The 17,426-nt window shown below is 34.9% G+C and overlaps 1 protein-coding gene across 1 annotated transcript in view; it reads right to left on the bottom strand.

Annotated features, from left to right (window-relative positions):
- CPNE4 (copine 4) overlaps window positions 1–17,426 on the bottom strand; it is a 943,422-nt gene that overhangs the window by 130,503 nt on the left and 795,493 nt on the right. The window contains exon 8 of the mRNA XM_053714296.1: window positions 5,439–5,537. Within this exon, the coding sequence (XP_053570271.1) occupies window positions 5,439–5,537 (99 nt within the window). The remainder of the gene's footprint in view (window positions 1–5,438; window positions 5,538–17,426) is intronic.

Here is a 17,426-nt window from a genome sequence, read left to right as displayed (position 1 = left end):
GAATGCCTAATCATTTGTAACTGCAACAATTTTCAGGGTAAAGTTGTGCATTATCTGTCGGAAATGCAGGGGTGCCAATATTTTTGGCCATGACTGTATATATTATTATTATTATTATTATTATTATTATTATTATTTTTTAATAAAAAAATAAAACAACTATTCTTCTATGTGAATAACATTGGAATGTAAAGTATTTTTATTCAAAACACAATAAAACAAAATATTAAAATTGATTAAAAATGATATATCATGCCTCAAGGTATTTAACTGGAAAGGGCTCAAAAGTGTACATATATGTGTATGTATATATATATATATATATATATATATATATATATATATATATATATATATATATATATATATATATATATATATATATATATATATATACATATTTACAAATATAAACACAAAAATACACATGTATGTACACATATATAAGACATATACAGTACTGTGCAATAGTCTTAGGCCACCATTAGATTTGTTGTTTTTGCAAAGTTTTAATAACCATCTATATTTATTTTTCAGTCTCTTTATTAATATACAAACAGAAAATACAGGAAATATGTACACAAAATATAAAAAAATCACAATTTTTAGAACAATATGGCTTCCTCAGGCAAAAGTCAGTATTTAGTGGGACCTTCCTTGGCACTAAGCACATCTTGAACTCTTTTGGGGAGACTGTCCTGAAGTTTTCTGAAGTAATCTTCTGGTATATTATACCAGGCTTCTTTCAGCACTTTGCAGAGTTCTTATTTAGATTTAGGTTGTCTTTTATTTCTTTCTCTGTCCAGGTGATCCCATACTGTCTCTATAATATTCAGGTCTGGACTCTGTGGAGGCCAGTCCATGACTGTCAGTGTTTTATCAGCTGGTTTTCTCTCCAAATATGATTTCACTGCATTAGCAGTGGGCTTGGGATCGTTATCATGCAAAAAAATAAAACCATTCCTAATCAGGTGCTTTCCAGAAAGAACGGCATGATGAATTAAAACCTGTCTGTACTTTTCAGAATTCTTGATCCCATCAATTTGGACAATATCACCAACAACCCACTGGCGGAAATGCATCCCCAAACCAGGACAGACCCTCCACCATGTTTTACTGAAGACCGCAAGCACTCATTCTTCTATCTCTCTCCAACTCTTCTTCTCACATATTATCAATGATTGCATTCAAGAATTTCAAACTTGGATTTGTCACTCCATAATACTCTTTTCCACTGATCCTCTTTCCAATCTATGTGATCTTTAGAATATCTTAGCCTTTTCACCCTGTTCCCCTTCTGGAAAAGTGGTTTCTTGGCTGCTACCCTTCCACAAAGACCATTCCTGATCAAGCTTCTTCAGACTGTAGAAGGGTCAACTTGGCATCCCGATGAAGCTGCTAGATGCTGAGCCATCCCGATGAATCTGCTAGATGCTGAGCTGGACTTCTTCCGGTCTCTCAAACAAGAAACTCTGAGAAACTTCTCATCAGATTTTGAAAGTTTTCTTGGCCTCCAGTCCTTTTTTTGTACTTGACCTCAAACAGCTTGAATACCACATCCACGAGAATACAGTTTGTTTGCTGGTTTCCCTTTGAGAGTGACCTTGCTGATGCAAAAGTATGATTTTAGGTCTCTCAAATTCTGTGATCTTTGGCATTTTGATGGAATGATGTGATTGAAAGTTGGTCTTATTAGCAAACTTCCAATGAATTAAAATCATATCACATGTGTATATAATGGTCAAGCATGTCTTGCAAAAACATGGTGTAATAGACCTTTTTCACAGCAGTCATTTTGATATAAAATAGTACGACAAATACAGGTGTTAGCAATGACATTACATAGGTTTCCATTTCATTTAGGTTTAGTAGAGCTAGGTTCCTGCTGTTGCTCAACTGTAAGGGGAGGTCACAGTATATACTTGCCACTTTAGCCTATAGAAGCTGTTTTTCTGATTTTTTTTCTGTTTTTTAATACTGCATAGAAATATCCTGTATTTTCTGGTAATATTCTAAAAAAGAGACTGATAAATAATTATATATGGTCATTATACCATTGCTAAAACAGCAAATCTAATGGTGGCCTAAGACTTTTGCATGGTTCTTTATGTATATATATATATCAGACAAGAAGATGGACAAGCACACAAGGGGGGTGCTCCTAGTGTAGTAAGTTTGGACTCTGTGTCATATCTAGGGTAAGATAAAGACTGCACACTCATGTGATACTGCCTTATCTGTTATGAAGTATGTATATAGCCCAGGTTATCCAGATGTTTTCTGCCAGCCACTCTCCTTAGTCCTATACCTTTCTTGAATCTCGGTCCTCTGTGATATATCCATAGCAGCGTGATCTGCTAGTGAGAAGTGTCCCCACTCAAGGTGTATATGGGCGTGAGAGGTACAATCACATCTTACCCTAGATGTGACACAGAGTCCAAACTTACTACACTAGGAGCACCCCCACTGTGTGCTTGTCCATCTTCTTGTATTTTAGATTTATTTTGGAGGATCCTTATTTGGAGGTGAATCTTATAGTGGACTAAACAGCAGAGACTTGGGGGTTCAGTGGAAATAGTCCCGGGGACATTTAGAAATATTCATACCTCCAGGATATATATCCTGTGTGTATATATATATATATATATATATATATATATATATATATATATATATATATATATATATATATATATATATATATATTTATTTATTTATTTATATACAGTCGTCTTTAAAACATGTGAATTTTGAAATTAAATAGGCAAGTTCACTCAAACATACACATAACACCAAGAAATTCCTGACTTAAAATACTCACTGATATGACTTTAACATTTGGGTTAAAATTAAAACTCTTACATTAACAAACATGTTTGCCTTAAAAATAAGTTAAAAAGATTGTATATGTATGTATCTATATGCAAATTAAAATGATAATTTGGATGATATATCTACAATAATTTATGTAGACTTTAATGATGAATTAGTTGGAAAAATCACACGCAGGCATTTTATGATAATATTAAAAAATTTAAGCAGAATGCCACATCACAGAAACTTGTCTTTTTTAATGAATCAATTTATATTTTGGTTGCATATCTACTTAAAATATAAACTGAAATAGGGCTATTTCAGTCAGCTGGAACTAGGCTGACTTGCTATGTAAATTCTATATGCATCCTAGTTCCTGGGATTCCCTGGCAACACCTGGCAAGCTTAAAGTCAATTACTTCTGAAAAAGGACATTCTGTCCTAAAATACCATCTCACATACCACAGCTGCTGATTTCCCCTTTTGCCCCAAAGCTCAATTATCGGTCTTGTGTAATGGATTTTCTGACTGAGGTAACAAACAGACACTGCAAACACGTATATATCTGGGAAATTCTTCAGCAGCTGTCTCTCTACTCTCATGAGAGGATCCCTCTACCTTCAAAACATCATGCACTTATTAACACAATAAATTGTCATCAACCACAAAATGTAATTACTAGCACTATTTCCAGCCCAATAATAAAACTAAAGTCATGTTAGAAGAGAATACTTCAAGCAATTAAGCCACATGAGTAGTATAATTTAGTATAATCCAATTATTTTGTTTGTGTTCATATTGTCCTTGCAAATTTTGAGATTCTATACACTCTATCTCTTGTACCAGTGTGTTAAGTGTGTTGTATATCATTCAATTTTAAAAACTGCAGGCATTTATTTTGACCAGGGTTGTCCATAAAAACCACAATCTTTTTTTTAAATTAAAGATCTCTTTTTAGCACAATTTGTCCTGCAAAATGGTTAAAGGGGTTAAATCAGTTTTATTGAAACATTTTTTTAAAGTGACGATATTTAGATAATTAATAATTGTCATAAAATAAAATTTTAAGAGTTATGAAAACATCCATGGCTTCCACAGACTGTTGCCACAAGATAATCATTTTAAAAAAACATGTATATGTAACCATAACCACACTAGAAAGGTAACATTGTGTTTTCTAATGCATTTGGTACAGTATTTACAAGGGCATGCGCTATGTTAACAATATATTGAATTTAAAAATGTTTGATAATAGCCATCACATTGCATTTGGCAATTTACAGCTAGAAATGTTTGGACTGTTATTACATTGTCATATGATTGTTCTAAAAAAAAGTACACTATTGGGTTCATTTGAAAACCCTTTGAGCTACCAGTGCTAAAAACTTCAGTAAACCATAATTGCTTCATATTTCTTTGGCATAAGGTTTAATAATATGTACTAGGTCTTGATTGCAGATAGTGATGTATTGAGACAAGTTTATAAATAGGAAACCCAGAACAGGATGTGTCTAACTATACACAACTGACATCTACCCAAGGTTCTAAAGGTATGTCAAAAACTGGGTCCCATAGATATAAGAGTTTATATGCTGACTTCCTAGATAAGTGACTAGAATCATCACCTCAGCGAAGAATATCACAATAAACTCACTGCACCATCATGGTCATTAATTATGTAAATTTGCCATATACCACTTAAGGCTAAAACACTCAGGTTTTGTCCTGATAACTAAGACTAAGGGACTGATTATCTAAAGCTCTACACTCTGGCTAGATTGTCTAAGTCTCGTCAGTACTGTGGGGTCCCTGAAAGAATTTTAGAAAGGCAAATGTTATCTTATGAACTGTTTAGCTATAGAGATGTGGATGTGAAGAAGAGACACATATGTTGGAAAATAATTTTCAAAGTTTTCGTGTGATTTATCTACATGTCGGTGGCTTTTTAATCATCAGGCCCATAGCATTTAAAATACCGTAAGTGCCTTTTAGGACGTTATATCAAATACAATATTATTTTTTTTTTTAAATTACATTGCACATGTGTGTCTGCTTTCACTTTTATTTTAAAATAGATTTTGACCTCTTCATTCCCCCATAGAAGAGAGTGTCACGTTTCTCCATACTACAGTACACTGAGGAACTTCACTAACTACAAGTTGCAGGTTGGCTAAACCTGATAATTCTCAGGAGAAGGCTACACATTGAGGACTGCAAAACAATCCTAGGATTTATCATATTATCTTGACTGTGTCCAATCGAGGACAGATAAAAATAAACTCTTGCACTAATCAACCAATTACTGTGCGGCTAATGGACAGTTCAGACTTCTGGGTTCTGTAACTACCACTCTAGTATCTCTAAAACCAAAATGTTCTAAGTTAAATTATGAGGAAAGTGGGCAACATAACTAATGAAAGTAATATGCAAAGTTTGATTATTATGCACAACAAAACATTTCATGAAGAATTTAATTTCAGCTTAACATTTCATTAAACAGCAGATTATCATTGTTATTATATTGCAAATACTAATGACAAAAGTGTTGTAAAGATAGTGTCATCGTTATTAAATATCGGTTTCGAACTTTACAAAACAATATATCTTATAAATTCACACTGTACCTGTCTCCCCTCCATGGCGCCTCGCATTTCTTTGAATGTTGTACTGAACTCTCCTATGAAATCATGTTTCCCATTCGAGTCCCAGTCCCAGACTATACACTAAGGCGGAAACCAAACAATTGTCAGTAACTGTGCATAAGGGGTTAACTGAGAGTGTATACTAATAAAAAACATTAATAACCAGTAATTATCTATAGTGGGGGTGGGGGGTTAATTCAAAAGCCTACAGTACAGATCTGTAGCCAGTGAGGTGTGAAATAATATAAATTTTTATGACATAACAAACGGTATATCATGTAAACATAAGAAACCATTATGTCGTACAAATGATGTTAGGTAAACCTTTTCAAAATAAATTTTTGAAAGCATCAGTGTTTAGCTTTAGAAAAAAATCAAAATCAAACGGAGGATATAATGTATAGCCATGATTATTTCACTTTAGAAAACACAAACACTTTGGTTTCAAGGCCCCTTTAATTATGGGGTTGATTACAATTATTTATAAAACTTTATCTTATTAATTTTCTACAAAATTCACCATTAACTCCTTGCACCAAATGTATGTAGGTACTACGTCACACAGTACTTTGCCTAGGATATAATGTTGTTGACGTAGTAGTTTCGTTCAGCACAGAGGTGCATGCTGTGGTCCCCGTTGTCAGCTTAGACAGTAGGACCTGTAGCCAGGGGCCATAAGTCATGTTTCTTCATATGGTAAGGGAGCACTGATTGTGCTACTTTACCATTTGAAGCCTATTGCTGATCGTTACAGAGAGTAACACTGTCTGTATCACTCTCTGTAGCAATGTTCTGTTGATGCCGAGTGGGAGCAGTGGGAAGGAAGGAGAGGGTGGGTAGGTGGCCCAAAGGAAGAGGGGGAGGGCGGGTGGGGTTCCCTACTCTATGGCAAAAAACTATTTGGAAGTGAGAGGGAGGTATAGGGCCATACACTGCAAAAAATATGGGTTGATGGGGGTGGGTCTGTACACTTTAGAAAAGTATTTATAGGTTGGATGGGGGAGGTTGGGGAGGGTGAGGAGGAACCTACACTACAGAAACACTTATATATTTTATAAATATTAAAAAATATAAAATAAAATAATTGTTACTGGCAGACTTGCTGCAAGTAACACATATGGAGGAGTACAGTGGGAGGAGGGATAGTTTTATAGCTGTTTGGAGGGGATCATGGAGGAAAAAGGGTGAGGAGGGATCCCTAAACTTCAGATTTTTTTTTAAAGTTCTAAACTATATACTGGCATACAGTCTGCCAGTATATGTAAAAGCATGGTGACCAGTGAGGGAAGGGGAGTGAACAACCATTTGTGACTCCAGTAGTTGTGCGCAAATAATTTTAGAAGGAAATCCAACATTTTTAAAAAAAATTATATAAAAAAAATTATATGATCATATTTCGTGGTCAAATAGTGGCATTACATATAAAAAATACCTTGGTTTGTCTACTTTAAAAATATATATAGTTTTCATAGGTGAATAAAAAACAAGAGATGCTCTATTTCTGTTTAAACTGTTCTGTTTAAGCAAAAATGCTAAAAATTCTCCAGTTCTTTGGGCAAGTTTTTCTCTGAAATTCCCGGTAATGAAGGGGTTCAAATATTGAATTTTTTTAAAATAAATAATTAAAAAATCTTTTCGAAAGGATAGTGATTGACCCCTATACTGGCAAAATTCACTTTCATTTAGTGGGAAGACAAATCTTCAAATTGAGTATTATCCTAGTAGCTGATTCACTAAAGAAAGACAGTGAGGATAAATTAGCATTGAATTATTTGAATTAGACAATATGCCTATAGTGTTTTTAGCCATCTGCAACAATTCTTCTACATAGTTCCAAACACTACACTGCTACCATAGACTGATAAAGACACATGCACACTCCATTATCAGCATATCTAGATTTACTCAACAAAGGTACCAAGATAACAAAGCAAATTTGAATAGAAGTAAATTGGAAAGTTGTTGCATCTGAATCATGAAAGTTTAATTTTGTTTTATGTGAAGCAACTCCTTACAAAAAACTATTCTAATACAGTTGTCAAAAGTAAAATTATTTATCTTCATATAAAATATATTACACTTTAAGTGCACATTCTGTATAAGATTTATACTACTGTATAACTGTAACTGTTCATTTTAGCTATACAGGTTGCTTTTATAAGAGTTAATATATTAAATATGATATAAACAGCTGTTCAGAACCTTTATGACAGTAACACAGTATATTGATTCATCTTCAGATGTGAGAGCAATTTTAAACTGCAATACTTGTTCTGTGAATTAATCTACACATTGAAATATAATATCTAAACATTACATGGGTTCATCCCATAATCTGTAAAACATCTGTACTAACCATTCCCAGTGTCAGAAGTATTACCATTGCAATCATTATCTCCTGCTCAGTGGAGGCTCCTTTTTTGGGGCAATAGGGGCAGCACGCCATAGGTTATTGTGGGCAAAGAGCAAAACAAAAACTAAAAAAGAAATTAACAAATAAATAATAAAATGCCATTGTAAGGTGGGACATACTAGTTTTATTTTTTCAGGAGGGGAGTGGGGTTAGTTTAATATAATAAAAAAAAGTTCAAAATGCAAAAAGTATTTAAAAATATTGTCAAAATCTAAATCTAAGGGATTTTTTTAAATCTGCCCAGCCTTTATTCTCTCTGCCCCATAAGAAGTTTTTTACATCACCCATTCAGTATCTTTATATATGTTTAGAAACAAATGTCCTTGAAAAAAAGCAAAGGGCTTCTAACCTCCTATTGGGTGATAGCCTAGGGTGGTGGGGTTACACTTATGTGCTTTACAACTACTACTACACACACAGTTCCCTCTAAGCATTAACAAATTGCGCATAGCAACTGGTCAGAACTTTTTGCTCATTTGTAAAAAAATCATTTGTGCCCCTTGTATGGATTCTTACTTTTTTTTAATTGATTATTTATAAATTCAGGGTTTTTATTAATTACTTTTTTGGAACTGAATCAGGACTCCAGTCCTTTGTGCTTATTATCTGGGAGCCAGGCGCTGCATAGCAGACTCAGCCATTCCAAAATGTCATCAACATGGGGGACCGTTTGTTTGTATCTACAGCGCTGTGCAAGCATAGAGCATCAGCGCGGTAACTCCTCTCTACCTGAGCGTTCCCACTTCCCAGCTATTCTGAGCCAATGATGAGTGAATACATTTCTTTCCTCCTGGAAAATTTAAGCAGATAAGCAGCATGCAGGGGATACTTTGAGCTGTGGGACAGTAGTGTCCAGCTCTCTGAAGATGCTGTTTCCTGGGTACATTTTTTTTTTTGTATTGAAGGAGAAGGGTGGTTGATGCCGCGGTCCTCTCTGAATCCTGTACCGGGACTTATTGTACTAGTCACTACCTATACTCGTGATAATTGGGTAGGAGCAGGTTATACTGTAGCCCTCCACAATTTTTGCTTTATGAATTTGAGTCTCTACTTGCACTGTATAAGCTTGTCTATAAGTGTGCAAGTGACTATAGTCTGGCTAATGTTTTAAAACATATTCTAATTAAATCTCTCTATCAGAAAAGTAGCATTTCAGCCATTATCTTTTTGTTTAATGCTGCAACAGGGCTTTGGATTGTGCAACATTTATTAAGAACAAGAGCACACAGTTGATGAGGTCTTTTTTAAAATATTATGTTGTCATATCACTTTATTCATGGCCCTATAGCATTATTTAATGTACATCAAGTCCCTGATAGCTTTATACTTTATACTTTATTTAAAGGCGAAAATCTGTAGGAGCAGAAAAAGAGAGGCGCCTTATGGGACAGTATTGTGATGTCACAATGGGGACAGGATAGGACGAACAGCACACACAGATGGCAAGGTACTCACTCAGACAGGACGGAACCTTAGTCGTCCGCCAGACGGTCCAATGGGAGAATGGCTCCGGCACTCCAGTGGTCCAATCCGTGGCAGCGGGAAATCACAACGTCAGAGACCCACAGCGTCTGTGGGAGGACCAATGACTCGGGGTCCTTAGTGCGAATGGCAGGATACCGATCAACCAAAAGGATTGGACCACTGGAGTGCCGGAGCCATTCTCCCATTGGACCGTCTGGCGGACGACTAAGGTTCCGTCCTGTCTAGTCTGGCATACGCTTATGCCATCTCACTTGTGAGTACCTTGCCATCTGTGTGTGCTGTTCGTCCTATCCTGTCCCCATTGTGACATCACGATACTGTCCCATAAGGCGCCTCTCTTTTTCTGCTCCTACAGATTTTCGCCTTCATTCTCTTCCCAAGAGTGCTGCCGTCAGATCCGGTCACTTGTTGCTGGTATTTTTGCCTCTTCCGAGACTGGTTCTTGATTTGTATTCTGGCCGTCATCTGTGCGCACCTCCATAAGGATTTATCCTTTGACTTTTATACTTTATTTAAAGAAATTTCATCTGGATTATGGTGCCTCACAATTATTTATTCTAAATGTTCATCTGCTTTAAGACTAACCATTAACTACAGTAAAAGTGTATATAAATGAATCATTTTGTGTATATATTATTTAAAAGAAGACATTTTAACTGTAAATATGAGGAAAATGAGTTTCTATTTTTTTTTAGATTGCATTGTCTTAAACAAAATAGTGGCCTTTGTTAGTTTAAATTAAAACTTTGTTCATACAACAAAAACATGTACCACATAATACTTTAGTGTAGGCTGTTTGATTTTTCTTTATTGCATTTATAATTAAAGGGCCATTAAATTCATGTTTTCCAAAAATGTTTTATTATGCATAGTTAAATAATGAAAGTGTAACTGCGTATGTGAGTTTATCTGTGTGTGTGCGCATGTGCGAGTGTGTGCATGTGTGCGTGTGTCAAAGAGTTTGTGTATCTGTGTGTGGGTACCTATGTGTGTGTATCTGTGTGTGCATTCCTATGTGTGTGTATCTGTGTTCGTCTGAGTTTGTGTATATGTGTGCGTGAGATTGTTAATCTGTGTGTGAGAGAAAGAGAAAGTATATATGTGTGAGTATGTGAGATATATATATATATATATATATATATATATATATATATTCATTGGAAATTAACCTAGTAAATTCCCTAGTTCCATTTTAATTTTTTTATTTTTTAAAGAGCAGCGGGACTAGTGTATAATGGATCAAATATGTGGAGCCATCTGAGGGGCGGGGATTTATTCAATGGGTGGGGTAAAGCGCCCCACCATCTTCAAATTTCACCAGATGCCAATGCTCTTGCTGCAGCAGATATATTCTTAAAAAATATATTCACATGAGTGACCATCACCTTGAGCCTGTGTGTGTTTGATACGTCTAGTTCAAGGCTCTATATTAATGTTGTGAGATGTCACCTTTTGCGCTATAAAACCGCTTTGTGTTCTTTCATTGTGAAATGCAGATTGTTGCAATAAGGGTTTGAGACATTATTCTGAACTGCATACTAAATAGACAAGTGGGTCCTTGGAGTGGAACTTTATGAATTGGAGTTTTGTTTATTTTTGTTTTAAGAGAGAATTAAAAAATATAGACTGCACCTGTTTGTTTATTTCTACACTAGAAAATTATGTTGGGAGACTGTACACTAATTAAATCAACATTATGTTAATTTTGTGGCAGACTATGCTTATATAAGGCCTAATTAGCATAATTGCAGGACAAAACTGGTACACCTTATGTTATCATTAAATATGACCCCTTCTAATAACCTATGATACTTAGAGAAAAATAATTAAAAAGCAAATTATTCATAGTTGGCTGATATGATGCTACTTATAGGAGCAAGATTTGACATAGCATACACGTCTTTTTTATAAATTGTACATAAAATGGGGAAAATTGGAATTCTAGACCCAAAGACTTTCTCTGAACACTGGCATGAAAGTCATCTGATACGACAAACAGAAAACCACAAAGCACTACCATAACATTTCCACTTTAATCACTTACAGTTCTCTGTTTTGACCAGTTTCAGGTCCCTCTGGGTGAAAAAAAAGGTTACACATTTTTTTTCCACTTTTTCTTCAGAAGGCAACAATTCAGAAATGATGTAATGTATGTAAGCTGTTAATTTACATGATTCTGCTCTAGATTACAAGTGGCATGCTAACTGTTGTACGCGAGTGTTATTGGGTTTATAACAGCTTTTTGCACGCCTCGCAAGTAGCACGTGCATTACAGGTTGAGAGCAATTGAATTTAACGCGCATCAGGATAGCACGACTTCAGAACTCTGGTTAACTGTTAGGCTCGAATAAAAAGTGTCACAAATAACATCAACAATACATTTAAAACTACAGTTAAACTCTTAATAATATTAATAAGAATTATTTAAAAAATTGCAATAAAAAGTTATAAGGGCTCAAAGATATGAGGTCTCAGGTGTTAGAAAAAAATGGCTGGCAAAAGGCTTTAACATATATATATATATTTATATATACAGTATATATATATATATACACATATATAATTATATATATATATATATGTATACATATTTATATCTCTAGCTATCTAACTATCTATCTATCTATCTATCTATCTACTATCTATCTACATACATGTACATATGTGTGTACAGATGTAGTTATATGTTTATCTATGTATTTACAGACATATATACAGATATAAAAACATATGTATACATATATAAATATATTTATATATTTATAGATATATCTGTTTATATCTGTATATATGTATGTATGTATATATATATATTTATATATACACACACACACATATATATATATATATATATATATATATATATATATATATATATATATATATATATATATATATATTGTATATATAGGTATATATATTGTACCAAAATACAATCAGATATGTGTAAACGGCATCAAATTTAAAGTGAGTTTTTTATCTGAAGATTAGAGCAGAACAGTGAGATATGTATAGTAGAAGTCATTCTGTGTATAGAGAGCAATATGATTGAACCCCAAATAAAAAGAGAATGCCATACTGAACCGTCTCTGTATTTTAGAGTATGGTGGTAGGGTATCTAGGGCTGTGCAATTAATCACATGATGCAATTAATCGCAATAGGAGGCTACGCAAAATCTAAATCACATGAGGCTGCCATTTTTTATCAAAACAAACAACAACAAAAAAAGTCTGAAATGGCTTCTTTAACATGTCATGTCAGTCACAGAACTGCTCCAGTCAAGCCCAGCAACCGCACTGATCACTTCTCCAGGCGGTCGGACCAAGAAGCATCACATCTGTGTCACATAACGTAACACAATCCTAAGTTGTGCACAGACATAACAGGTGGCAAAGGGAACAGCCACTGTTTTGAACAGTTAAATGCTACTTTTAATGCAAAATGTATGTTTAAAAATATTATAATAAAATCTCAATATTTCATAAAAAAATTGTGATATTTGTTTTTTCCCATATCACACAGCCCTAGTGAGTGGTAACTAATACTGGAGAATGCCAAAATGATATTGATTTCTAAAATGATTATAGAACCATTACATAAAGCATACATCTTTACATAAAGCATTAGCTTCCTGCTGAAAGTGCGCCACAAACAACCTGTTGACTTTATTAGTATCATTTATTATTATTATAATTTATTTATATAGGGCCGCCAAATTTCGTAGCACTGGGAACAAAAAACATGAATTGAGTTGCATGCAATTACTTTGCAGAAGTACTGAGAGTCAACTGTAATTTTTACTGTATGTGACAGAACACTGTTTTTTGTTTTGTTTTGTTTGTTAAATATTTTTTTTTATTGAGGTTATATAAGACATACATTCTTAACGTTTAGACATAGCGATAAGGAAAATCTATAATAATTGTAGGCAAACATTCTGGAAAACTTTGAAACAGTGTGAATATTGTGCCTGTAGAGTGTATGGCGTAGTCTACTATTCCACCTGTCTGTAAAAGGATATACCAAACTACAAAAAAGAACTAATAGGGGGGAGTAATAGTCTAGTATAAATTGAACTAGCATATCCGGAAGGATTTTATATAGGGAGTAATAGAGCCTCAATTTTATATTATATGGAGAGTAAGAATAAGAATGGTCCCCGCATTGCGGTGGAAAACATAAAATAGTTTATCTTATAAAAATAAAAATTAAGGCAAAGGAGGGAGGGGGTTAGCTTTAAGGATTTTTGGGGGAGGGAAATTCAGTGGGCAAGAGCCGCTCTAAATGAGATAAGGGGGAAGGGGGGGAAACTGAGCCAGTTAAGATGTTAGACTGGTAAACAAGTAAATAGTATATATGTTATGATCAGTACAATGCTTAAGTATTTATGTGTAGTGTGATAGGAGCGCCTAAAGGTGGATTCCTGCTGCTAAAAAAGTTCTTCCCTCAAAGAGAACTAAATGGTGGATAAGAAGAAAAAATGGGGTTTATTTAGCAGCGCTAAAAAAAGCTAGGAAATGATGATACCAATCTAATTTATGTTTAATACAATCTATTTTATTTAAAAATTCTTATAACACATAAAAACAACAGCAAATGCTTTTCCTAATTAATAAAGGGACGTCTCCCTTATACAACACTTATAAAAACAGACTAGAACCATATAATCCTAGAATTTCAGGTATAAAGGAATTAATTCTATAGATAACATATGGCAAGCAACAAATTTCTAAGATAAATGGTGAATTAAATATTTAAAAGGCACAAATGTATCAATCCTAATAGCTTTACAGTTCTTCAGTAACAAATTCAGTTATAAAGTTACACAGTTACTTTCCTTGGACATATAATTGGCTCAGGTGTGCTGGATAGTTAAAAAGGCAAAAAACAGCCAATATTCTGATTTAGGTGCCAAAGCAATCGTGGTTAATGGAAATGGTTAATTTAACAGATGAATACCTTGATGTCTTTAAAGTTCAGTTTGCGTGTTTTAAAAAACGTAGTGCAAATTAGTGTAGAGGTACCTTAATCTGTCCTGGTTGCAACCGCTGATTATCTTCACTGTGAGGGATTCACAGACTGTTTGTTCCTGGTGCTTCTGATAAGTCACCTGACCTTCTCTTTGATTCAGAGGTCAGGGGTGATGATCCGTTCTGGTGATGTAGTTATCCTTTTTTTTGTTTTCCTTTCTTCTTATAGCCCAAATATTGTTTTCATCTGGGTTCCCTCAGACTTCTTAAGGTTTGAAGAAATCTTTGGTCAGTGTTTAGCAGTAACACCGTATTCCCTGAAGTTACCAAAGGTAGATTTTAACTTGCAGGGTCAGGAGAAAAGTTTAAAGTTGCAGGGTCACACAGCTTTGTGACAGTAGTAAATGAAGTTTAGTAGAGTGTAGCAGGTCCCATTCAACGCGTTTCACCCTTCTGGGCTTTAAAGCCCAGAAGGGTGAAACGCGTTGAATGGGACCTGCTACACTCTACTAAACTTCATTTACTACTGTCACAAAGCTGTGTGACCCTGCAACTTTAAACTTTTCTCCTGACCCTGCAAGTTAAAATCTACCTTTGGTAACTTCAGGGAATACGGTGTTACTGCTAAACACTGACCAAAGATTTCTTCAAACCTTAAGAAGTCTGAGGGAACCCAGATGAAAACAATATTTGGGCTATAAGAAGAAAGGAAAACAAAAAAAAGGATAACTACATCACCAGAACGGATCATCACCCCTGACCTCTGAATCAAAGAGAAGGTCAGGTGACTTATCAGAAGCACCAGGAACAAACAGTCTGTGAATCCCTCACAGTGAAGATAATCAGCGGTTGCAACCAGGACAGATTAAGGTACCTCTACACTAATTTGCACTACGTTTTTTAAAACACGCAAACTGAACTTTAAAGACATCAAGGTATTCATCTGTTAAATTAACCATTTCCATTAACCACGATTGCTTTGGCACCTAAATCAGAATATTGGCTGTTTTTTGCCTTTTTAACTATCCAGCACACCTGAGCCAATTATATGTCCAAGGAAAGTAACTGTCTAACTTTATAACTGAATTTGTTACTGAAGAACTGTAAAGCTATTAGGATTGATACATTTGTGCCTTTTAAATATTTAATTCACCATTTATCTTAGAAATTTGTTGCTTGCCATATGTTATCTATAGAATTAATTCCTTTATACCTGAAATTCTAGGATTATATGGTTCTAGTCTGTTTTTATAAGTGTTGTATAAGGGAGACGTCCCTTTATTAATTAGGAAAAGCATTTGCTGTTGTTTTTATGTGTTATAAGAATTTTTAAATAAAATAGATTGTATTAAACATAAATTAGATTGGTATCATCATTTCCTAGCTTTTTTTAGCGCTGCTAAATAAACCCCATTTTTTCTTCTTATCAGTACAATGCTTAACCCTTGTGATAGTATGGTAATAAATATCCAGAGATAGACACCCTATAATATACTAATGTCCTCACGATTATGGTATATAGGGGTGGAAATAATATGGCATACAGAAAATAGCATAATATAAATTAGCAGGTGAAGGGTAGGATAACAGGGAAAACAAATATGTAGTACAATCCCCTTATTTAAAAACACTAAAGGGGAGCCTGCCAGTGCATATATATAGTGTTGATATAGAAAGCCCCGGATTAGTCCTAGAGTAGGATCACAAACATAAGGAGAAAAAAGCTAAGACTATAGGGGGGTTCCCAATACATCATTTGAGAAGTAAACTGAGCTTTGTTAATGGGTTAATGTAGTCCTCAGCCAGCATAGATAACATTTGACCAGGGCAAGGATCCTTACCTTTATATAGGCTACATGGTGACAGGCTGCTAGTGTTTAAATATATATAGGGAGGAACCTGAGTTATAAAAAAGAGAACTTGTATACCTAAATAAGGCGCTGAACTTTACTTCTGAACCTGAAGTGGGGGTTCGGGACAGAACCAGAAAGGTATGTAGGATTATTGTGAGAGTGTCCGCAGGCCCATATAGGAGGCGGACTGGAGGCATAAATAGGCTGTAGTAGAGGATATTAGTGAGGCCCTGTAGTAGGTTAAGGTGAGGGAAGCTCAGCTAAATGTTCATGGAGTGGAGACTACCTCTGTAAATAGAGTTTAGTAAGGGTAAAACAGCAATGGCAAAGTATTTCAAGGTTGCGATACAAGAGAGTGTGCTATAATCTGTATAAATGTCTAGAATAATTTTATGGTAATGTAGCCTTTTTTCCGTTTCAATTCTCCATAGTACAGCACTAAAACATTTGTGCACTGTTAAATAAAATCTATGCCTTATGGACTAAATGGAATATATATATATATATATATATATATATATATATATATATATATATATATATATATATATATATATATATATATATATATATATATATGGTAGGATAGGTGACAGTAAAACTATAATGATAGAAACAGAGACCATATTCAACATATTTAACTTAGAGAACTGATAAGTTTAACAGTAATAAAGAAGTGTTATATTTCTTGAGGCCTAGCCCACGCCTAAACGTCTCTGCACTTGCTGGGCTCTTATCACGGGTGCCCCGCCATTGAAGTCCTGTGAGCCGACAAAGTCTATCGTCCCATGATTGTCCGTGTAAGTTCTCTGCCGCCTATAGAAGAGTTGTTAAGCTGTTACCTTGACTGTCTTGTGTAGTCTCTCTTTCCCCTTTTGGAATATCGAGGTCTTAGCTCTCCTCAACTAGGAGCGTGAAGCTTTCTTGAGTAATTGTCGCTTCTCACTCGGAGGGCACCATTTCTGGATTCCCGCTGTCAGGTTCGGTAACTCAGCTGTTGTCAGTGAAGGTAAGGGCCTAGGTAGGGAAAGTTTGTAGTTTTTATTGAGGAGATGAGTAGTCCCCGTGTCAAAAGGTGCTTCCATAACGCTGATCAACTGATGAGACCTTGCATCGATCCCTCCCATATCTGTGTGAGCATCTCCTATTCCAGGCTCTAACCTCCATGACCGCCGTGGGGCCTCAGTGACTGAGGTGTCTGATAAGAGGTTACGTTCAGTCCACAGAGCATCCACATAGTTTTCGTAG

Source organism: Bombina bombina, chromosome 5, assembly GCF_027579735.1.
Source record: "Bombina bombina isolate aBomBom1 chromosome 5, aBomBom1.pri, whole genome shotgun sequence".
In the NCBI taxonomy this organism is placed as follows: Eukaryota; Metazoa; Chordata; class Amphibia; order Anura; family Bombinatoridae; genus Bombina; species Bombina bombina.
The sequence above is the reverse complement of the archived record's forward strand: the minus strand, read 5'-3'. Positions and strand labels throughout refer to the sequence as shown.